Source organism: Sus scrofa, chromosome 8 (assembly GCF_054392235.1).
Source record: "Sus scrofa isolate SSC_HxYL_T2T_F1_AM1 chromosome 8, Sscrofa_HxYL_maternal_Yorkshire_Landrace_v2.0, whole genome shotgun sequence".
NCBI classification, from domain to species: domain Eukaryota; kingdom Metazoa; phylum Chordata; class Mammalia; order Artiodactyla; family Suidae; genus Sus; species Sus scrofa.
This window is the reverse complement of record NC_139390.1, coordinates 87,713,720-87,738,207: the sequence shown is the minus strand read 5'-3', so window position 1 is coordinate 87,738,207 and position 24,488 is coordinate 87,713,720. Positions and strand designations below refer to the sequence as shown.

The 24,488-nt window shown below is 40.3% G+C and overlaps 2 protein-coding genes across 9 annotated transcripts in view; one reads left to right on the top strand and one right to left on the bottom strand.

Moving 5' to 3' along the window:
* Positions 1 to 24,488, bottom strand: part of LOC110262145 (uncharacterized) — a 601,789-nt gene that overhangs the window by 463,568 nt on the left and 113,733 nt on the right. For 3 of the 5 annotated variants that reach the window (XR_014812835.1, XR_014812838.1, XR_014812844.1), the window contains 2 exons: positions 6,859 to 7,187; positions 353 to 4,949 (listed from right to left, as the gene is read on the bottom strand). The exons of 1 other annotated variant lie outside the window; for it this stretch is intronic. The gene's annotated coding sequence lies outside the window, so the exon portion shown is untranslated. Of the gene's footprint in view, positions 1 to 352; positions 4,950 to 6,858; positions 7,188 to 24,488 lie in introns of those variants that run through there. One more of the 5 variants, XR_014812840.1, reaches the window with a different exon arrangement.
* EDNRA (endothelin receptor type A) overlaps positions 1 to 24,488 on the top strand; it is a 68,001-nt gene that overhangs the window by 371 nt on the left and 43,142 nt on the right. For 2 of the 4 annotated variants that reach the window (XR_014811951.1, XM_021100475.2), the window contains exons 1-2: positions 1,700 to 2,106; positions 5,970 to 6,457. Coding sequence is in view for 3 of the 4 variants with exons in the window: in XM_021100475.2 (XP_020956134.1) it covers positions 6,038 to 6,457 (420 nt within the window). In the remaining variant the exon portion in view is untranslated. 4 annotated transcript variants of the gene reach the window in all.

The following is a 24,488-nucleotide window of genomic DNA, read 5'->3' as shown; positions in this document are numbered from 1 at the left end:
TTTTTCATAGGAAGTTTTATTTTGTTCCTCTACTTGATATTTACTCAGATTATTAAATATACTCTCATATTGTGATTTTTATCAAGATATGGTTAATATACATTATACGTTAGAGGTGTATACCATGGTGATTCAAAATTTTTAAAGATTGCATTCCACTTACTGTTACTATAAAACATTGACTATGTTCCCCGTGCTGTACAGTGTATCCTTATAGCTTATTTACTCTATGCACAGTAGTTTATACTTCTTAATCCTCTCCCCCATCTAGTCCCTTCCCTCATCCCTCTTCCCACTGGTAACCACTAGTTTGTTCTCTATATCTGTGTTGCCTTTTTCTTATATTCTCTACTTTGTTTTTTTTTTTGTTTTTTGTTTTTTTTTTAGGTTCCACATATAAGTGATTACATACTCCACTTGTCCTTGGCTGACTTTTTCACTAAGCATAATACACTGCAAGTCCATCCATGTTACAAATGGCAATTTTTGCTTGTTTGTTTGTTTTTTCTGATCTCTTTTTAGGGCCATACCCATGGCATATGGAGGTTCTCAGGCTAGGGGTCATATCGGAGCTGCAGCCGCTGCCCTATGCCATGAACGCAGCAACGCGGCATCCAAGCCATGTCTTCCACCTACACCACAGCTCACAGCCTACACAGTATCCTTAACCCACTGAGCAAGGCCAGGGATCGAACTTGCATCCTCATGGATACTAGTCGGAATGGATTCCTCTGAGCCATGTCAGGAACTCCCCAAAGAGCAACATTTTGTTCTTTTTTTATGCCTGAGTAGTACTCCATTTTATGTATACACCACATCTTCTTTATCCATTCATCTCTTGATGGACACTTGGGTTGCTGCCATATCTTGGCTATTGCAAATAATGCTGCTATGAACACCGGGGTGCATGTATAGTTTTGAATTAGTATTTTCAGTTTTCTTCAGATATACACCCAGGAGTAGAATTATTGGATCCTATGGGAGTTCTGCTTTTGTTTTTTGACGACCCTCCATACTGTTTTCCACAATGGCTGCACCAATTTACAAGCCTACCAACAGTGTAGGAGGGCTTTCTTCTCAAGGATCCTTGATTTTTTTCTCACCCGTCACAGGCTATGGCCTTTGTCCCTCACCTCTCCCACACCTCCGTTTAGGATAAAATCTGTCCCATAAAGATGTGGAGACCCGTCTTCTGCAGAATCTGTCCCCTCTCTGGGTGGTATCCCAAGGAATCAGAGGTTTCTGGGAACCACAGCTGGACCCTTCCACAGACTGACTCTACAGGGCCAATAGCAGGTAGCCTGGGAGTAGCCTGGTTTCAGGGGACAAAACCTCTTTGATCCAGTAAACTGCTGTCCAAGTGGCCTCTTTAACTTGCTGTAAGCTGAAGAGGGAGCATACAAAGCAAGCGTCAGGGGCAGGGAATGCAGAGAAACCACGCTTGGACCCTTACTGGGTCTGCAGTCCTCCCTCCATCCAGATCAAAACTGCCTGTGCTGACTGGGAAGGGAAGGGGTGCCTCTGCAGGGCCTTCCTCAGTTCTGAGTCTTGTCTGTTCAACAACCCGCCTCTTTGATTACCGCCCCCTCACCACCACCTACATTTCAGAAAGGAAAGAGTTAAACAGGCGCCTGCCCTTCAGGGCCTGGGAAGGGGCGGCAGCCTAGTGCTTTATAGTGGCTGCCTCGGAGGAGGGCTGGAAGGTTGGGACATTCTTGCCGCCCTAGAGTGGAGGAGAAGGTCTGCGAGCTTTGGGAGAAGGGGAGGACAGACTGGAGGCGTATTCCTCCGGAGTTTTCTTTTTCTTGCGAACCCTCGCGCGCGCGCGCGCGGACAGTCATCCTTTTGGTCTGGCGACTGCGGGCGGGAGGTGGAGAGGTTCCATCCCACCCGGTGGCCGGAGGCTGGCGGCTCGGGGAGGACCTCCCCGGGAAAGGAGAAGCCGTGCCCAGGAAGTTTCCCGAAGCGGAGGCAGCGGTGCAGCCCGGGCGGCCGCCGCCGCGCCGGAGCCAGAGACACTCGCCACCCACCGACGCCGGCTCGGCTTCCTCTAGCCCGGGCGCCGCGCGCGGACCGGGCAGCCGTCTGCGCCCGCCGAGCTCCACGGTCGGTGCAACTCTTTCCTTTCGGGGATCCGAGCCGGGTGGGGGAGACGCCGCCGGGCCGCCGGGTCGGGCGGAGAGGCAAGCCCAGAGGGTTGCTCCCCGGCGCCCTGTGCCTCCTGCACCCGGGTTGACACCACCTGCCCCAGGGCGCGCGGCGGTGCGGGCGCCTTCCAGGGCCGGGTGCGCCCTGGGAAAGTGTGAGGGCTTGGGGGAACTGATTCAAAGCCCCTCAGCCTCCCTAGGAGGGCTTCGGATTTTCCCACCAAGGAAAGCCAGCAGTTCTCCCTGGGTCTCCCTTTCCCCCCAAGCGTTTGAGAACTTTGTGGAACATCACGCCCTTGTCGCTGGATCCAAAACCTACTTGTGAAATCTTGGCCCGCAGCGGCCTTTTCTGACTCCCCTGCTGCTTCCCGCACACTTGGGGCATGCCAAGGGTAGCCAAGGGCACTGGGTGCGAGGGACTCAAGTGAGTTGGAAAACCCCCAGAGCAGCTAGTTTGGAAACCTGCCCTTGGAGGTCTGGGCGTTTTGTTCTGGCTCTCCTTTAAAGGGCACTTGTTGGCCTTTCACGTGCCGAAAACAAGGGCTGTTCCTAGATAATCAGCCTCTGTTTACACCATCCTAATGGCGTTCGGGATAGACTTGGCAGCGGAGGGGGTGGGCTGGGAGGCATAGTAAAGTCAGGCGTTGTCAGTTAAGGAGAGTTAGTAATTTCTTACTAGCCAGGAAAACCCAGCCCCCAAAAAACTCCTTATCTAAAAGTTCCTAGGTTGTTGTTTTTTTTTTTTCTCCTCTTGTCGATATTTATGGCTCCCCACCCCCTCACTCCCTCTGTTTTGTGTTAACTAATTGAGAAACACCTTGGCAATCATTCCATGTGAATTACCTGCTCTAAACTCATGCCATTTTGGTAAGGTTGGAATTTCCAAATTACTAATTACAGGTGAACTTTGATCCTGAGAGTCTGACTTGCGTAGTGGTTGTAGTGAAAGGATTCAGTCTTCTTGTTTAATAAGAGCTTTTGAACTCCAGCAAATCCTTAGACCCCTACCAAATGTGAAGAATGCTAAATCTATCCACCATGTCCTTCAGGTCTGAACCCCGAGATGCTTCACTAGAGCTGTGACTGATTATGATGGATGATCTGAAGCACAGCGTGATTTAGATCCATGGAAATGAGCCACAGACTCATCCTTGGAGGAACGTGCAATTGAGAGGGTTCTCTCCTTTGCTTTTGTATTTTTCGCCCAATGGTGATGGGGCAGCCACATGCCTTTGGCAAGTATCCCTTAGCCCTGCAGCTCCATATGTGTAGAGAACTGAGAGAGATGTCCTCAGAATGAGTTCCAACAGTGTCACTGTTGGAGGAGGAAGGAAGGTGGTTTTAATGGTAGCTGGCTCCCACTTTGATAAGAACCCACAAACTATCTCCTCATCACCTGTGGTAATCAGCTGACCAAGCAAACCAAAGTGCTGATGTCCAGACACTAGAGGTACTCTTGTGAGTGGTATAAGCCCATCACAGCCAGGTCAGTTCACACAGTATCCTCCTAGCAGACTCTGATGAGCTAAGAGCCATTTCACTTCTGGGAAAGGCCTTCTCGCTCTGTTTTTAAGAAAACTTTTCCTGTAGATTCCTTCCCATTGGGACACTGGGAGGTTTAGTCATTAAACAACGAAGATGCTGAAGAATTTCTTTTTTTCCCCGTCTCTGATCTGAAGGGGAGGAAGACAGTATGCTATGTTCTTAGAGTCCTGGTCTCCACTGCGGAATGGAACTAGCAGCAGCATTTCTACCAATATTTGGTTAGATACTCCAAAGTGTAAGAAGCAGGGGCAAACTGCAAAGTACTTATAATTAAGTCTAGGCAGAACTGTATGCCCCTAGCTTAGAAAAATTGATATTTTTACTATTTAATCAGACCAAGTTGAGTCCTCTGAGCAAAATAAAGTGAGGCATTATATACCTGCCCTGCCACTTCTTGGCCACAAAAACATGTCAACTTCTTCAAGGCTCAGTTTCCTCATGATATTGTTCTTGCCTACCTAGGCTTGTAAAGCTCAAATCACATAACAAAGACATATATAATACATTACTACTCTATGTAAAATATTGTTAATTCACATTCCTGCGGAAAATTTTGGGGAAGACAAAAGTATATAGTATTTGCAATGTATATTTACTTTAGACCCTCTATACAACTTAACTAAATCTTACTTTATCCCTATATTGACTAAGCCCTAAGCTTTATTGATAACTGAAACTGTCAAAATTCCTAAAAGTGGTTCATATCAACCATGAATATGCTCACCACTAGCCTCCCTCATTTTCCCAACAACTTTTCTTTAAGGATTAAAGGAGAAACCTAGACTTCCTGGACAAGAAGGACCACTTGCTCTCTGCAAGTGACTCAAAACAAACAAAACAACAATGGAAATGGTCTTTTGAAAATATCTAACCACCTTCCAGAGTCTCTTGCTTCTTCCAAACTCTGGAAACACTGTGAAAACATTTTAGGTGCTAGGAAGTTGCAAGAATGAGAGAGTATGGTCTAGTGGTTCAGAGCCCAGCTTCAAAGTCAGACTCACCTGCCTTCGAATCATAGCGGCGCCCCACCACCTGTGGCCTTGACAAGGGACTTGACCTTCCTGAGCCTGTTTCCGAGGGTTGTCATGGAACCATGTATCTGCTTCACAGGGTGATTGTATGGATTGCACCACGTCACATAATGATGTTGAAAAGAGAGCATGGGCTGGCTATTCCCTAGAAAATCAAATAATGTGCCTGCCCTGGGAGAGCCCATTGCTCCAGTTTGCTCATTGGCAGATATCCTGATAGTAATTTCTGACAAATGGAAAAGCAAAAAAAACTCCTGTCAGAAGATGTAGGTTGTCCACATGAATCACCCAGGGTTTCAATACAATAAATATTTTGTCTTTATCCACGATATCACTTTTAATTGACTAAGACTGTTAAATGTTTTGGTGGTGTTAACCAGAGTTCTGATTTTAAATGAACGTTTTATAGCACTATTTTTTGGTGTCGTTTTTGGCCACAGCATGCAGTGGCTTGAGGTGGGATCTCAGTTCCCAGACTAGGGATTGAACCCAGGCCACAGTGGTGAAAGCACTGAGCCCCAACCACTAACTAGACCACCAGGGAACTCCCAATTACACTTTAAATGGCTACCTGTGCTGCAGTTATTCCCATGGTCATTACTTTCCATGTGTCAAACGGTACACATGTTGGAATATTGAATTGTTAATTACAGAATTTGGTGATTTTTATGCCTTAATACTATATAACTTTCCCTCAGTATATAACATCTCTTCTCTTCCATTAATAAATAAAATATTTTGTCTCAAATCTTAAAGATGTTTTATAATTTAGGCTTCCAGCCTAGATGGAATGGGGAGAAAAAAGTAACTTTCATCTACTACTTGAAGCAGAACTGACATACCTTCAATCACTTTAGTATAATTGAGATGTAAGTAGAACTATAAATGGAGATGAGAGAAACAGAGACAGAGACATAACTTACCCTAATAGAGTTTTGATCTTTTCTGATTTTTGTTCTGCCATGGGGTAACCTGACACAGATATATTTTATCTAATTACCAAATATACTCTACTTTTCTTTTGACTGCACCCATAGCATGCAGAAGTTCCTGGACCAGGGATTGAACCTGCACCACAGCTGTAACCAGAGCCATAGCAGTGACAACACCAGATCCTTAACCCACTGAGCCACCAGGGAACTCCTACATCCTGTTCTTTAACGGCAGCAATAATTATCATTGACTACTATCTTATTGGGAGCTGGATTTTGTAACCAAAATTATTCTTTCTCCTTTCTTTTTCCAGGTGGGGAGAAAAAAAAAAGGAGGGTGTAAACGTGACAGAATAAGAGATTTCCTCAGATTTGCATCAAGATGGAAACCTTCTGCTTCAGGGTGTCCTTTTGGGTGGCCCTGTTGGGATGCGTAATCAGTGATAACCCTGAGAGCCACAGCACAAATCTGAGCACTCACGTGGACGATTTCACCACATTTCGTGGAACAGAATTCAGTTTGGTGGTTACCACTCATCAACCCACGAATCTGGCCCTCCCCAGCAATGGCTCCATGCACAACTACTGCCCACAGCAGACCAAGATTACTTCAGCTTTCAAATACATTAACACTGTGATATCGTGTACTATTTTCATCGTGGGAATGGTGGGGAATGCAACCCTGCTCAGGATCATTTACCAGAACAAGTGCATGAGGAACGGCCCCAACGCGCTGATAGCCAGCCTTGCCCTTGGAGACCTCATCTATGTGGTCATTGATCTCCCTATCAATGTATTTAAGGTAGGAAGTAACCACAAATGCATGTGCAGGTTTGAACATATGCTCTGATTCCACAGGTAGGAGAGTCGCTGCAGACTTTCTGACCTTTGGAATTTTAGTCTGTTTTTTTCTTTTACTGAGAGCACTTTCTGCTATCTTCAGACTGGAGGACAATTAACAGTTTTCTTATTTGTCAAAGTTGACACTGATTTCCTAACTTAATTGTTAACATAGTGTTTCTGGGATGACTCTTCAAAGTCATGGTCTGTCATGCATCAGATTCTTGTGCCAGCCCTGAGCTTGCTGAGTGGACAGGTAATCTGGGGAAGATCACTGGATTTTTTTCTGATATTCCATCTCTGGGGTGAGATCCACTGATCCCCAAATGTATTTAAGATAAATTTATCATCAGTGTCAGTTACCTTTTCAGTGTGATGCGTTTCAGAGGCCAGATATCCTCAGCATAGCTTGACATGAGAAGGGCCGATTTTATTCTGACTTCAGTCTGCATGACTGAAGTCAATGGTCATGCTGACTTTCCGCAGCTTTCTGGGCAACTTAAAGATAATGGGGGGGCACATGATAGATAGCAGGCCAGTGGTGACCTTGCTGAGCACTGTTCCATAAACTACAGGCATCCGTTTGCTATTGCCCCCTTCATTGCTTCAGCTTACAGTTATGGGGTGGCCACTGTATGTCTTCCACAGAGCTGAGCAGTAAGAACCCAAAGACAATCGGACCAAATTAGTGCCTGAAAGGAAGAGGATGAAAATATCAGCATCGCTTGTGTGATCACCTTGCTCTAGGTTCTACCTAGTACCAAAATAACTAAAACCAAAGGGAATCAGATAGTCCATATTTGGTCTATTGGTCGTGGGGAGAAATTGATGCAAGAATTCAAATGAACTAAAATGCAAATGAAAGTCCATGGTCTGTGCCAGATGTTGTGGAATCTCTTTATTCCTAGCCCAAGGAAAGCATGCTCCTCAGCCTTTTTTTTTTTTTTTCTTTTATATGTTATCCATAGAAACAAAACTATTCAGAGCAATAGGACTCTGAAATATGACTTTAAATGGGAAGTTTTGTCAGTTGAAGACAGGATTAGTTTTAAGTGAAATAATAGCCTCTCCGTTCCAAGTAGATGCACTTAAACTGTGGTGAAATTATACTAGCCCACCAGAAAAATCAGTGGTCTGACAATAAAGGTGAGAACAATGATCAGAATTTTGAACATTACAAGGAAAAATCACCTCAAGATTACTCCCATACACCGCAAAATTGGGGAAATTAGATAACGAAAAAAAATTTTTAAAGCACGTAACCATCTCTTTCCATGGGATAGTACCAACACATGTGTTTTCTCTTTAAACTTAAAGCAGGATTTCAGAACCAAATTCTGAGGCAAAAACTGAAAATGTGTAATGAATTTCAAATGTTTAGCCTACGCTACAGCACTTTTTTTTTTCTTTTCCAACGTTTTTGAATCTCTCTGTGAAATATCGCATGTGCTCATCATGACTTCCTCAGGCCAGCTCTCTGTTGACATGACTCATTCACAGGCACTGTGTGGAGTATTAAACATTGATTCTTCATACTTATACAACAAGTTAACCAATCCGTGATGGCTCAGGAGAATAACATAACTGCCTCTGATTATTAGTTCCCATTTGACCGTGTGCAAAGCAGCTTCTTGGCACATCAGTATCTGCTGGGAAGAAGACTCGCTTATCTCTTTGAGGTGCTACCTGCCATTCACCAGATGAAAGTTCATTTCTATTTCATAGCAACATTTTAAGTCAGATCACCTGGAACACCTCCAAGTTTGGTGAATATTCAGATAAAACTTTGTTTTGCATTCACGTAGCAATGGACAAAAATCCACACATCCTTATTTGACCTCATCCTTCCCTCTTGGGAATCCAGTACTTTATATATCTTACAAAGTATACCTTACATACCTTAAAAAATGTGGAAAGTTTGACATGTTTTTTTCATTGCGGGAGTACATCTATGTATAATTCCTGTTTTTCTAAAACTCATGTAATGAGTGATTTCACCGACATTAATTTTAGAAGGTAAACCTTTGGGGTTAAAAAACAAACAAACAAACAAAAAACCATACTCTTTAGTCATTGCACTCTTCTTCCAGAGGAAAAGAGAAAAGCAGTGGAGTAAGTGAAAAAGCCTCACAACATCTGGGGGTTATTTCTTCTTTCTAGTCCTCTTCTCTAGGTTAGGAGACCTCCTGTTTTTCTTACTTTTACCCAGGAGAGTCTAGAGATATCCTTCCAAGCAATGTGAGCTCTAGGTCCCCAGACCTTTTTTCCACAGCTACCTCCTGCTGTAAGAGTCTGATGCTTTGGAATCTCAGATATCAGACCTGTAGGTTCCTCTGACCATACCAAGCTATCTCTGTATTGCAGGGCAAAGTAATAGCTGTCCATCTCACATTACCATTATGTTTAGGTACCTATGAAAAATGCATAGACTTGGGGAACATTCTGTTAAAGGGATACATGAAGCTTCTTTATCGCCCCTACATTAGAATTAGGTTGGAAAAAGAATGGTTGAAAGGATCTGTTATGTTCTTCCAAGAAAGATGAGTTTTCAAACCACGAAGGTTTAACAGTTCTATCTATTGCTTTTAGACTCAATTCTAAAGGTGTCTCCAGAAAACGTTGCCTTGATTTGTGTCAGAGTCAGAGTAAGTAAAAGTAGACAGTGTGAAGATTGGGTCTTGGGGCAAGCTAGACTTGCTGATTAAACTGTAGTAATGTTGCCAAGAAGGAGAGAGCATGATGAAGTGATCTTTCTATCCACATTTCATTCCCTTTCCTCACGTTGAAAGAGGTTGTGCTGAAACGGTTTCCTACATCTACATGATATAAAATGCAACTGAAAAGCAATGGAGCAAGTATTGGAAGGCTGTGCTATTTCGGTTCTGTCATTTTCCATGCTGCTCGTGCTGGGGAGTTTTGCATGACCTGTGGGCATGGAAGAGCGGTTCACTACACATCTGAATTTCCAGGTTTCCTAGTTGATCATCTGTAGCTTCAGAATTTCTTCCTGCAGCCTGTACTGGACTTTGCTTGTGCTCATTGAGTGATACTCTGCTCAAAAACACCCAGGAGCCCATTCTTTTTTCTTTTTTTTTTTCCCATTTCTTAAAGTTCTATTGCAGCTTAATTGATTTACAGTGTTGTGATAATTTCTGTTTTACAACAAAGTGATTCAGTTATACATATATACATATATATTATTTTTCAGATTATTTGCCCTTATAGGTTATTACAGAATATTGAGTAGGGTTCCCTATGCTCTATAGCAGGTCCCTGTTGACCATCTATCCCATATACAATAGTGCAAATATGCCAGTCCCAAACCTCCCATCCATTCCCCACCACCTTTCTCCTTTGGTAACCATAAGTTGTTTTCTATATATGTGAGGCTGTTTGTTTTGTAAATAACAGAACATTTGTATCATTTTTTAGCTACGCATATAAGTGATATCATATGATGTGTATCTTTGACTTATTTCACTTAATATGATAATCTCTAGGTCCATCCATGTTGTTGCAAATGGCATTATTTCGTTCTTTTTATGGCAGAGTGATATTCCATTATATACATGTACCACATGTTCTTAATCCATCCATCTCTCAATGGACATTTTATGTTGCTTCCATGTCTTGGCTACTGTAAATAGTGCTGCAGTGAACATTGAGGTGCACTTATCTTTTCAAATTATGGTTTTCTTTTGATATATGCTCAGGAGTGGGATTGTTGGATCATATGGTAGTTCTATTTTTAGTTTTCTAAGGAACTTTCATAGTATTTTCCACAGTGGTTGTACCAATTTACATCCCACCAACAGTATAGGAGATTCTCCTTTTTCCAGGAGCTCATACTTGTTATCAGTTCCCCACAAGCATGTGCAGCTCTTGTCCAAATGTCATCACCACCCTTAAGTAACATTCTCGCCCTAAATGACATTCTCAGAGAGGCTGGATACAGTCGCCAAATTGCTGCTGCTGAAGCATTTATAGACCCTAAATTTAAAAATGAGTTAGGTTTGGAGTTATATGTACTGCATAGAGAAGAAACAAACCAAAAAGTGGAGAGAAATTGCCCTAGCCCTTGTGCGCGTGCACACACACATGCACACGCACACACACTCACTCTACCTGGTGATAATCTAAGACTATCAGACAGTCTGAGATAATAAAATGTAAAACAGAAAGAACCAAAGAAAGTAAATGAATGCCAGTTACCTTCTTGGTTTTTTAATGGCAATAATAAAAACAAACAAACAAACAAAAAAAACTCCATCATCATGTTTATCAAAGGATTACTCTAGGAGTTCCCATCGTGGCGCAGTGGTTAACGAATCCGACTAGGAACCATGAGGTTGCGGGTTTGGTCCCTGCCATTGCTCAGTGGGTTAACGATCCGGCGTTGCCGTGAGCTGTGGTGTAGGTTGCAGACGCGGCTCGGATCCCGTGTTGCTGTGGTTCTGGCGTAGGCCGGTGGCTACAGCTCCGATTCGACCCCTAGCCTGGGAACCTCCATATGCCGCGGAAGCGGCCCAAGAAATAGCAACAACAATAACAACAACAACAAAAGACAAAAAAAAAAAAAGGATTACTCTAATTTTATATTGTGCAAAAAACATAATATCATTCAAGAGAAGACTGACAAAAACAGGAGAGAGGAAGGGAAAGGAGTTAGTAGACCCTTTCAAATATTCACACTTGTAACCTAAACTGATGATGAATTCAATTTGTCAAGAAATTACAGTATCCAACATCCTGAATTTTCAAGGAATGCAAAAACTTAGCCAAGTACATTCATCTGTATATCAAATATTTACATTCATTACAATTAAAGCATTGTAACTGTGTTTAGAATCCAAAAATACCCCCCTCCAAGGACTAAATGCCAATAGAGACTAGAAGGATAGAATTTAATAATGATATCCTTTAATGATGCATTTATGCCATAGACCATTGTCTTTAGGGAAATGAGTTTTAGTTTTGAATAAAGTGAAAACCCTAAAAGTGATATTGGTGTATCAGTGGGCCAAAGCTTGGTATCATGTGCTTTCAGGATAAGTCACATAGATATGCACGCGGATATGCCCATAAACCACTGCACCTCAGCCTCCCAAGCAGAAACAGGAGTGTGGGGAAATATATGTAGGTGAAAGTAGAGTGGAGAGGATTAAAATGGCGGCCATGGAAAGGAGAAAGAAGTTGGGTCCAATGACCTGGTGTAGAAATCTCGGTACAGCAGGGAGCTGGAACCAGTGATGTCCTATATAACACCCTAGGTGAATAATGTCTCCACTTAGCATGCAGGGTAAAGCAAATCTGTGAGAATAAGCTAAGTAGCCAGTGGTCCATGCAGTAACAGATTGTTGACTACTAATTTGGTCCACTCTAAGCAACCACTTCTTCCTGAGGACAACAAAGAAAAATAAACAAATACAATTTCTGTATAAAATTACCCAAAATATTTTGCAATGAAAAGCCAAGATTCCCAATATGTTATTCTGGCAGAGGATCTGAGCAATGTGGAAACCAGAGACATTTACACAGAGCCAGTTTATCTCCATATTCATACCGCCTTTGAAATCTTGGGCAACTGGGATCCATCCAATTGGGGCAGCCATACAAAAGTTGTTTCTTGACACATCAAATCACCAAGGCAATGTCTATCTCAAAAACAAATTGCCATGACATATAAATGGTATGCCTCAAACATAGTAGCTCTTCAATAAATGCTTTTTGGTATGATTTGATTTGATTAGGATAATCCCTATTCAAATTAACTTCTGAGACTTTCAAATTAAAATATTGATGATGGGGAGTTCCCTTGTGGCTCAGCATGTTAAGGATCTAGCTGCAGCTGGGGTCACTGCTGTGGTGTGGGTTCTATCCCTGGCACAGGAACTTCCACATGCCTTGGGTGCATCCAAAAGTAAAAATAAAATAAAATAAAACATTGATGAAAATGGTGATGATTTGTCAGAGAGATTCTTTATTTATGGACAAGGCACAGGATATTGTCTTCCCTTAAATTGATCAAATTACCTACTGCTACACACATGATAATAATCTTCTCCTTTTACTCATCATTAAGCAAATAAAAACAGGCCTTACTCATGTATTCCAGTAATAGCACTATAATTGTAACATTAGGTATAAAAACTGTACTCCCTACATTTTTTTTGGCTGAGCCCATAGGATGCAGAAGTTCCTGGGCCAGGGATGGAACCTAAGCCACAGCAGTGACCTGAGTCACAGTAGTGACAACGCCAAGTCCTTAACTACTAGGCCACCAGGGGACTCCTTATATTCCCTAAATTTCAACAGAGAAAACATGTCCCTTCACCAACTCTGTCCCTTGTTGGTAGATTGTACTCCAGCTAATCGTGTCCTGTTAGACAGCTCTGACCCTGCCTCATCTCCTTACCCTCCGTCTCCTTGCTTTTCATCCACTTCTCTTTACTGCAGCTAAGCCAGAGTGCCAACATGATCCTTCTCCCTGAAACATTGTCCCTCATGCCTCCTCTGGTTTATTCCACTTTATTCTTCTAGTCTCAGCTTGAGCGTCTCTTTGCCTGGCAAGTATCCATGACCTAGACTGGGTTAGTGCCTTTCTCACATGCTTCCACAACACCTTCTATTAACCCTGTGAGATCCTCTAACAAACGCTCTATGCTATCGGCCAATGCACTTGCCTGTCCACCCCACGAGACTGCAAGTCCCCTAAGGCATGCTGCCATCCTTCTCATTTATCATTCTCTCTCCATGTCCAGCACTGTGCCCAGCTTTAAAAATATTTGATGAATGAGTAAAGTAAGAAAATGTTCTATATTTGCCTCTATAAGAATGTTTTTCTCCCATGCAATTCCAGATCAAAAGGCAGACTTGCTTCTTGAATTTATCGAATTTCTACTTTTTTTCCTGCAAACAAGGAATGTCTCAAGGTCCATAAATCTGAGAGAAATGTAAGCAATATAGAGTGACACATAACAGCAGGATGGTTTTCTCCTTTTCCTTTTGTCTTTAGAATTCAAGATTCTTTTTCTATGGTTCCGGCATTATATTGTTTAATTTCCTGTCTGTGGTACATCTAACTAATGGAAGAACCTCCTTCAAGATTTCTGTGCAAAATGCATTCTTTGAGCATGGTTGTAATTGTGGTTTGGGTCAAAATATTAAACTGACAAATAATTAGGAGTATCAGAATGAACACTCATATCACAAAAGATCTTATTTGCTCTTTAGAGAACAGGAAATCGGTTGATTTTCTGGCACTGCTAAGACACAAGCACATTGCAAAAGTTCATTATGCTAACCAGCTGACTTAAGGATATATGTACATATAAAATGACAGAGTGATACATTTATTACCCAATTTGCTGTTTGTTATAAGGAAGTTGCTGTCTGGAAAGGCTTCAGAACCCTCTCCAATTCTGCCTCCCCTTCTGACTTTTCGTTTCCTGTGTCTGGGAACCTCATTGCTCTCTCTCATGGTCCTGTTCAGTAATTACTCTCATGTGCGGTTACTCGGCTAACCCTCAGCATTTGGCTCACAGCGCAGTTATTCCCATTTCAGTGATGGGGGGTGGAAGCCATCCATGACTGCAGGATCGTTCCCGTGGCTGAGGAGGGAGGGGCCCATTCTCATTAGGAAGGTGTTAAGATGTATAAAGCATCATGGCTGTTGATAGTCCTCCATCAGACAGGTCAGAGCCTCGAAGAGTGTGCTGTTTTCTAAACTTAAATAGTGAAACAAAAATGTTTTACTTTTGAGAAAAGAACTTTCACATATACTGTGTGTGCATGCGTGCGTGTGTGTGTGTGTAATGTTGCACCAGTCCCAGCGTTCTGAGCAGTAAGAGCAGATGTTCTTCTGGCTCTTTTATTCTGAAATACTTCCATACTGTCTTTATCTTATGAGTTGCTAGCATCTGAGTGTTGTTTCTTTATTATCATCAAAGTTTATATTGTTCATATAAAGTGTGTGTGTACTGAAATGAAAGAGGATGGGCCATGAAATGTACTGTCTCTGAAGTTGATTCAAAGACTAGAGCAGTTAAATAAGGAAGGTTCTAAGAAATCTTGTCAATATAAATTTGCTCTACAGCCAGAAATTCTACAGCTGCTTTCTGGATCTCCCCTGTTCTCCTGGGAGCTAGAATTATTGCTTTCTATAGCTACAATTTTATTTTTAACTAGGTCTAGTCTTTCTTGGAAAAACTTTCCTACATTATAAAGTTAACAGTTGAAAGTAAACCATAATAAAACTAAACATAAGTATCATTCAGTGTTAAGATTTGGTAGCCTTATTTTAAATGTGAACATCAAAAATATTACAAAACTATGTGCTCTAAAATGTTTATTTAAAATGGGAAAGTTTGGAGTTTCTGTTGTAGCTCAGCAGGTTAAGAACCCAACTAGTATCCATGAGGAATGGATTTTTATTCCTGGCCTCACTCCATGGGTTAAGGATCTGGCATTGCCTCAAGCTTAAGGTGTAGGGCACAGATGTGGCTCGGATCCCACGCTGCCGTGGCTGTGGCACAGGCTGGCAGCTGCAGCTCCAATTCAACCCCTGGCCTGGGAACTTCCACAGGTTACAGGTGCAGCCCTAAAAAGGAAAAAAAAGGGGGGGGGGGTAAATAAATTGGGAAGGTTTGAAGTCCCCATTGTTCCTGAACTCAAGCAGAAAAAATTAAGTGTGCCCTCAGATTTAATATTCTTTCTTTAGATCTGCAAATTTAGAGGTCAGTTTAAAAAAAAATTTTTTTTTTTTTTTTGGAGTTCTCGTCGTGGCACAGTGGTTAACGAATTCGACTAGGAACCATGAGGTTGCGGGTTCGATTGCTGGCCTCACTTAGTGGGTTAAGGATCCAGCGTTGCCGTGAGCTGTGGTGTAGGTTGCAGACGCAGCTTGGATCCCTCATTGCTGTGGCTCTGGCGTAGCCTAGCCTGGGAACCTCCATATGCCACAGGAGCAGCCCTAGAACAGGCAAAAAGACCAAAAAAAAAAAAAAAATTATTGCACCCCCAGCATATGAAAGTTCCTGGGCCAGGGACTGAACCCATGCCACAGAAGTGACCCCAGCAGCTGCAGTGACAATGTTGGGTCTTTAACCCACTGCATCACAAGTCACAAAATGACTCCTAGAGGTCATTTTTATCATTTAAACTTTCCTAAGAGTTTTACTGACATTGTTTGCCATCACGACATACTTGGAGACTAGCATAAATAACAGAAGCTACGCAAATCATGCTTATCCTTATCATAACACCTATCCTAAACATGGGAATCCTATTATCTTAGATCGAATTTTATACTAGAATAAAATAAAAATACTAAGTGATGGGAGTTCTCATCGTGGCTTGGCAGAAATGAATCCGACTAGGAACCATGAGCTACAGCTCTGATTAGACCCCCAGCTTGGGAACTTCCGTATGCCGCAGATGCGGCCCTAAAAGGACAAAAGACAAAAAAAAAAAAAAAATACTAAGTGATGGACACCTTGGTTGGGCATTTGGTTACTTGGTTACATCAGGTCTCTCTTTTCTAAATGTTCTTCATTGATTCATTCATAACTATTTATTGAGCTCCTCCTATATACCATTTCTTGGGGAAATAGCAGTGAACCAAAACAACAACATCCTTGTCCTCATGGAGTTTACATTCTAGTTCAAGAAGAAGATAACAAGTAAGTTAATAAGTAAATATATAGTTTGTGAGATAACTGCCAAGGAGAAAAGTAAAACAGGAAAGAGGAATAAAGAAAGGGACAGAAGTATTCATCCTAGATTGACTGAAGAAGACCTCATTACATGGTGACTTGAATAAAAACTAAAACTTAAAAGGAAGAAACCATGACATTATCTAAAGTAAGAGCATCCGGCCAGAGAAAACGGCAAGTGCAAAGGCCTTGAGGCAGGAACATGCCTGGAGGGTAAAGAAACAGCAAGGAGGCTGTGGTGGTTGAGTGGAAGGGGGAGCATAGTAACTGATGAGGTCACAGGGATACTGGGGTAGGGTAGGCAATGGGGAGACACAGATAACATGGGGCCTCATAATCAGTGACCATATAATTTATTGTCCAAAACAAGATGCTCTGAGAGTGAAAGGAGACACTATCAATAATTGCATCAATAGACCTAAACCAAGACTGTCCTAGAAAAAAAATAGGTTGCATGATCACCCTACATAGACACCTTTATAAAGCCTTGAGCCTTTTTCTCTGAGTGAGATAGGAAGCTCTTAGAAGGTTATGAGCAGATGAGTGACATGATCTGGTTTACATTTTAACAAGAACATGGTGGCTACTGTGCAGAGAAACAGTCCTAAATCGATGAAGAAAAATATGCAGTCTTAAAATATATTAAGTATACACCAATTTATAGCATGAGAACACGACAACCTAAAGTTTAATTCACGTTTTCTCTGTGCCAAGCTAACTCACTTGATGTCCATAGTAAATGTATCCTGCAGAACTGTGGCCTGAAAATGAAGAAACAGAGGCACAGCACTTAAGGAATGTCCTCAAGGTTACACTGCTAGCAAGTAGCAGAGCCAGGATCTGGATCCAGTCTGATCTCTGACGCCATGCTGTCAGCTGGGCTTCTCTTCCATAGACATCATAAGGCAAACTCGATAGTCATCCAGATGCCTTCCCTAGTACAGAAATATATTTTCTACAGAAATATATTTTGAGAGACTGTATTCAAAGATAAAGTCATCCCCTTTTCCCTCTTGTATTAAATCCAATGCTTCTTTAGTTGCTTATTTAAGGAAGAAGTAACATACTCTAAGGAAAGATGTGTACAGAACAGTGATTGCTCTCCAGAATAACATGTGCTTTATAAGTCTCACAGAGCACATTGGCACATCTGGTAAACAGATTTTTGTATTCTATACTCGTTGTCATGTTGGTGAAATCAACTGATGGAAGGGAGCCAGAAATTTTTAAAAAATAAACTGAAAAGAGAGGTTAAGCTCTTTAATGGACTGATTGCCTAGACGCATATATCTGCTCATCTGCTCAGAGGAACACTATTTGCCAAACTGTTGTCTCATCTAGTTATCACTGGGAAATAGGGACATGAGACAGAAAACTGAGTATCTGTGGGTAGCCCTTGGTTTCATTTAGGGTACAAACATCTAATTTTATTGATAGTTCTAGACTTTCCTCCTTAGGAGTTTACCAGTTGCAAAGGAAATAGTGGAAGCATAGTGGATGAAATTTGGGGATATTTCTCAAATGATATCTAAAAAGAAGCTAGAAATAAAATACCTAGGAATAAACCTAACCATGGAGGTAAAAGACCTATATTCTACAAACTATAAAACATTGATGAAGGAAAAGATGATACAAAGAAATGGAAAGACACCCAATGCTCTTGTATTGGAAGAATTAATATTATTATTATTAATTTAGACTACCTAAAGCAATCTACAGATTTAATGCAAAATTTATCAAAACATCCATGACATTTTTCACAGAACTAGAATTCTAAGTAATTCTAAAATTTATATGAAAAAACAAAAGATTCTGAATTGCCAAATAAGTCTTAGAAAAAAGAACAAAGCTGGAGGTAATCATCGTCCCTGACTGCAGACTATACTACAAAGCTACAGTAATCAAAACAGTATGGTACTAACACAAAAACAAACATATACATCAATGGAACAAAATAGAGAGCCCAGAAATAGACCCACACAGCTATGGTCAATTAATCTTCAACAAGGAGGCAAGAATACAGAATGGAGAAAAGAAGTCTTTTCAATAAGTGGTGCTGGGAAAACTGGACAGCTACATGATAAAATAATGGGATCAGAACACTTTCTCACACCATATACAAAAATAAACTCAAAATGGATTAAAAACCTAAATGTAAGACATGAAACCCCAAAAATCCTAAAGGAGAACATAGGCAGGACACTCTTTGACATAATTCATAGCAATACATTTTTAGATCTGTCTCCTAAGGCAAAAAAATAAATAAATAAATAAAAGCAAAAATAAATAAGTGAGACCTAATTAAACTTAAAAGCTTTTTACAGCAAAGGAAGCCATCAACAAAATGAAAAGACAACCTATGGAATGGGAGAAAATGTTTGCAAATGATATGATCAACAAAAGGTTAATATCCAAAAATACATAAACAGCTCATACAACTCAATATCAAAAAACTCCAAATAACCCAATCAAAAATGGGCAGAAGACCTGAATAGGCATGTTTGCAAAGAAGACATATAGATGGCCAACAGGAACATGAAAAGATACTCAACATCATTAATCATTAGAGAAATGCAAATCAAAACAATGAGATATCCCCTCACACATGTCAGAATGGCTGTCCCCAAAAAGTCTACCAAAAACAAATGTTGGCAAAGATGTGCAGAAAAGAGAACCCTTGTACACTGTTGTTGAGAATGTAAATCGGTGCAGCCCACTATGGAAAATAGTATAGAGGTTCCTCAAAAAAACTAAAAATAGAACTACCATATGATCCACTGCTGGGTATAGAACTAGAAAAAGTGAAAGTACCCATTTGAAAAGATCCATGCACCCAACATTCATAGCAATACTATTCGTAATGGCCAACATATGGAATCAGATAAATGGATAGAGAAGATGGTACACACACAAACACACACACACACACACACACACACACACACACAGAATATTACTCAACCATAAACAAAGAATGAGCTTCTGCCATTTGAAACAACATGGCTGGAGCTACAGAGTATGCTGCTTTGCAAAGTCAGACAAAGAGAGGCAAAGGCTGTATGATATCATTTATTTGTGGGCTCCAAAAAGTAAAACAAATAAATGTATATAGCAAAATAGAAACAGGCTTACAACATAGAGAACAAACTAGTCATTACCAGTGAAGAAAAGGAAGGGGGGAAGGGCAAAATAAGGTATGGAATTAAGAGATGCAAATTACTATGTGTAAAACAGACAAGCAACAGGGATATATTGTAAAGCACAGGGAATTATAGCCATTATTTTGTAATAACTTTGAATGGAATATAATCTATAAAAATACTGAATCACTATGCTGTATAGCTAAACCTAACATAATATTGTAAGTCAATTATGTTTCAATAAAATAAAATAAGCTAGAAATCCTCAATTTAAAAAATTTACATATGAAATTTAATGAAATGGTTTCATTAAATCTGAAGCTATTTGAGTAAGGAAATTTATTAATATCCCTAATTTTAAAAGCAACTGGTAAAGCAAATAATATTGAGCATGCTCAAATATCCAAAAACCATTCCTTTCAAAATAAAAAAAGTAATGGGCACACAATCTTTTTGCCAAATATTGAAAAATATACTGTGCACCATCATAATATAATGATGTTTTATGTCAGATAAAGCAATTCTGTAGAAAGTCTGTACCACTGTAAACTTTTAGCTTAGTTTCACAAAACAAAAATGTCTAGAATATTCGAGAGTCTCTTTTTTCAAATGGTGACATGTATGTCACAAATGCTATGTTTCTCTGCCTATTTCCTTTGTTTCCACAAATTTGATGTTCTTATAGAAGCTAAACCTATGAAAATTTGCATTGTTGTACATCACTTAAGAGCCATAATACTTTATAAAAATTTTCCAACGTTTTATCGAAGTATTATATACATGCAGAAAAAATGTACATAAGTGTCAGTTCTGTGAATTGTCACCAAATGTCAGCAGGATCTGGAATCAGAACATGATCTGTACCCCAAGTCTCTCAGTCACTGACGACTAAGGCGACCATCTTCTTGACTTCTAACAGCATGAATTTGTCTATTTTTGTGTTTTACATAAACGGAATCAAATGATATGTAATCTTTTTTTTTTTTTTTTGTCTTTTTAGGGCCACACCCATGGCATATGGAAGTTCCCAGGTTAGGGATCCAATCAGAGCTACAGCTACCAGCCTATACCAACGCAAGATCTGAGCTACATCTGAGACCTACACCACAGCTCAAAGCAACACCAGATCCTTAACCCACTGAATGAGGCCAGGGATTGAACCCGCATCCTCATGGGTACTAGTCGGGTTCGTTCCAGCTGTGCCACAATGGGAAGTCCATGTTATATCTTTTCTGCCTGGCTTCTTTGCTCGTCATAATGTTTGTGAGAGTAACCCATGCTATTGCATTGAATTGTAGCTCTTTCATTCTGAGTATGGCACAGCACTTCCCTGTCTGAATATACCACAATTTATTTGTTCATTCCGCTGTAGGTAGGCATTTAAATAGTTCCCAGTTTTGATGGAGTTCTCTCTGTGGTGCAGGAGGTTAAGAATCTGGCATTGTCACTGCAGCAGCTTGGGTTGTTGCTGTGATGCAGGTTTGCGCTCTGGCTCAGGGACTTCCACATGCCGAGGGTGCAGCCAAAAATAAATAAATAAATAAATAGTTTCCAACTTTGAGCTAATACTAATAGTACCTCTATAGACATTCTCATACACATCTTTTTTGTGCATATATATTGCTGAAAATATATATGTATACAGATACATGTATATAGAGATATATACAGATTTACACATGTATATATAAATATAATACTAATGTTATCAACATATATACCTATATACTAAGTATATGCTTTTAATATAAATTTTGATCATAATCCTTTTATGTTTTGATCAATAATTTTGGAGAAATATACCAGGGCATGGTACAGTATTAGGAAATGGGCAGAATTTCCTAAACAGAGTTCTTCTCTAAAAGCTCTAAAGACTTGTGTGGCCTGTGTCTGAATTTTGTTCATTATAATTCTTCCTTGACTTTCAAGCAAATCTATTGTCTGCCTTCATATTGAATAATCCCCAAAATAACTCACATTGACCAAGTGTCTATAGAAAACACAAAGAAATCTAGAAATCTGCCTTTGAGTGGCTCACGTTCTATTTGAGGATACAAACATATATTCAACAAAGTTAGCCTGAATGCCAGGGGAAATTTATACTCCAGTGTTTTGTTGAAACTTTTGAGACTACTGAACACAATTGTATTGAAAAAAATCACATTTTTAATGTAAAGCACCTGTTAATATTTCCTTTAAAAAAAAACCAGAAAAACTGTCATCTCTCCTTCTCCTAATATAGCATAGCTAAAGCAAAATTAATTAAATTAATCTCTTGAGATTGATTGATTAATACGTAGGTTTCAGCATTTTCCATTAGTGCTATTGGAAATGGTCATTTATTTTAAAATTTTAAAACACATCATGAAGCACAGATTAAAAAGCACTGATTACAGGAGTTCCCATCGTGGCATAAGAGAAACGAATCCGACTAGGAACCATGAGGTTGAGGTTCCATCCCTGGCCTCCCTTAATGCGTTAAGGATCTGGCGTTGCTGTGAGCTGTGGTGTAGGCTGAAGACCAGACTTGGCTTGGATCCTGCGTTGCTGTGGCTATGAAGTAGGCTGGCAGGTACAGCTCCAATTAGACCCCCAGCCTGAGAATCTCCATATGCTGTGGGTGCAATCCTAAAAAGACAAAAAGACAAAAAAAAAAAAAAAAAAAAAAAAAAAAAAAAAGGCATTGATTACAGACAGTAAATGTCATGAGAGTGTAAGTTGGATTAATGAAATTTTCCAGACAATCTCTCTGAAGTTATTTTTGTTAAATGATATTTTGGTTATGTCACTTGCTAGGTAAAATGTGAAGATTTAGCTGTAACCTGGTCACTGCATTATTCTAAGACAAAATTGGTAAGAGAGGGTGGTTATAGAAGTGTACCATATTGCAGCGTATAAAGACAGATGTTATAGCAAATGCTTCCTAACATAAACAACAAAATTTGGACTGCAACATCCCTAACAATAAATTTTCTGTATCAAAACCACTGATTAGATTTTAAATGGAACTTACAGTGATCTTACAATGCACGTAATATACACTCCCCAGAAGGTATTCAGAACTGTGTGAGATTTATGAGTATTGGGTTTTGCAATCTTTTGACTGTGCATTTAAACTTCGATGATATGTTGAAACTTTTCCAGCTTTTTGTTCTGAGGAAATAGTTAGCTTTGCAGTAATGGTTTTATTGGTTTTAAGAAGTGACCTTAAAGTTGCCTCCAACTCCTGGGTCACCATAAAGGAGGGGAAGAAAATCCAGAGGGACGTTGTATGTATTCAGGTGATGTTCCAGGACCTAATTTTTGAGCACTGAGTTCTCACCACTTTGGCTTTCTTTTGTCTGATTCTCTGACCCAGGGGTGGGCAAACTACAGCCATGAGACAAATCTGGCCCAAGGCCTATTTTTATAAATGAAGTTTTATTGGAACTCAGCCATCCTCTGCTTACACAAATGGTTTCAACAGATACCAGATGGTCTGCAAAGCCTAAAATACGAACTATCTGGCCATTTACAGAAAAAGCTTATCAACCCCTGTGGCATCTCACCAACTGCCCTGCCCCTGCCTTTCATCCCTGCCTCTCATTCTCTTCCATTTTATCCCAGAGGAGGTCAGAGCTCAAGATCTGAACTTCAGAAATATGAATAAGGCATCATAATCTTTGATATTCTTAAGGGGCTTATACCCACAAAACCCCCAAATAGTAAATGGGCATTATCCCAAGAAACCAAAATATGTTTCTTTTTCAAAATGATCTGCAACTGATCTTGGATAAATCACTTGATCTTTCAAGTCATTTTCTTTGTATGCAAAAATAAAGATGAGCCTATCTCATGGAGTTCCATTAGGCACATTGACACTTAGTAGGCCTGTTCCTGAGGTGACTGCTGACCTTGGTGAGAAGAACAGCCTCCCTCTGTCTTCCCTATTTATGTTAGCAAACATCAAAACTTAGCCTCTTTGAGGTCTTAGCAACCATGTATCCTTGAAACCTTTTGGAAAAATCCTCCATTTTCTGATCAGAAATGAAGAAGTTGTAAACTCTTTGTCAGGCACTTAGATGTTCCATTGTCTAAAGCATTCCACTGTCAATGTCTTAGTCATTCTATTGTCTTTCAAGGAATTAAGAGCAGCCCTAAACCAGGAGACTGGGTCTTCAGGCAGCCATTTTGCTGCAGTTAAAAATTAAGAAAACGAAAAGAAGGTAGAGAAGACCTTTCCATTTATTTTAGGGAAATTTCATACAAAGGAAAAAAAAATCGAGGTGTTCTCCAAAAATCTTAAAAGCGTTACATATTGGAAATCATTTGACCAGAAAGTCACTACATGTATATTTCTTTGATAGGCCAATTAAATTATATGGTCACAACTAAAAACAGATGAAATTTTTTTATCTCTGGGCTATAAAATTCATGGACTATTTATTTGGTAACCGAAAGGCCATGTTACAGACAAAGGGGAAGGTGGGGGAAAATATAAGAAATACTTTGTGTTCCTTCTTTTAAAATAGTGTGTATACACCATGTACATGTGTATGTTTACATGTGATTTTGTGGCACAGGTATTGTCTGTATACATCAGACCTTTAGTTGGGGAAGGAACGGGGAGCTCAGGGGGTGAGAGAAAGAAGCAGAGTTGAGTGATGGAGATCCACCTTGGGCCTGTACTCTTAGCCACTGTATGATTCAGTAGGCACACCGAAGGCAGTTCATATATATTTAAGGAAGGGGGGAAGGGAAGGAAGGAGGGAGAGAGCAGGGGAAGGAACCAGGACCCTCATAATATTAGGAGTCAGCACTTGTAGTTCCAGCTTTGTGAACTGGAACTTGGAGCTATTTATAATTTCACAAAGATACTAACTCAAATTGGCCTTGGCTGCAGGTTAATATAATTAATAGAGGCAGTCCCTCAGCTGATGGACCCAATGCTACCTCTACTGTGGTTTTGAAATTTTTTACCTGTTTGCAGTAATTCGAACTCTAATGAAGTGATAAATGTTTAGTTTGTGGAAATGGCTCAGAAGAAAAAGTTGGTACTAGAATTAAAGAGGTCTAATAAAGGGTTATTGCTTTGCCAGAAACTTTGGATAATTGAACAAGTGGAGAGAATCAAGTGACTTAGGGCTTAACATCTGTCATT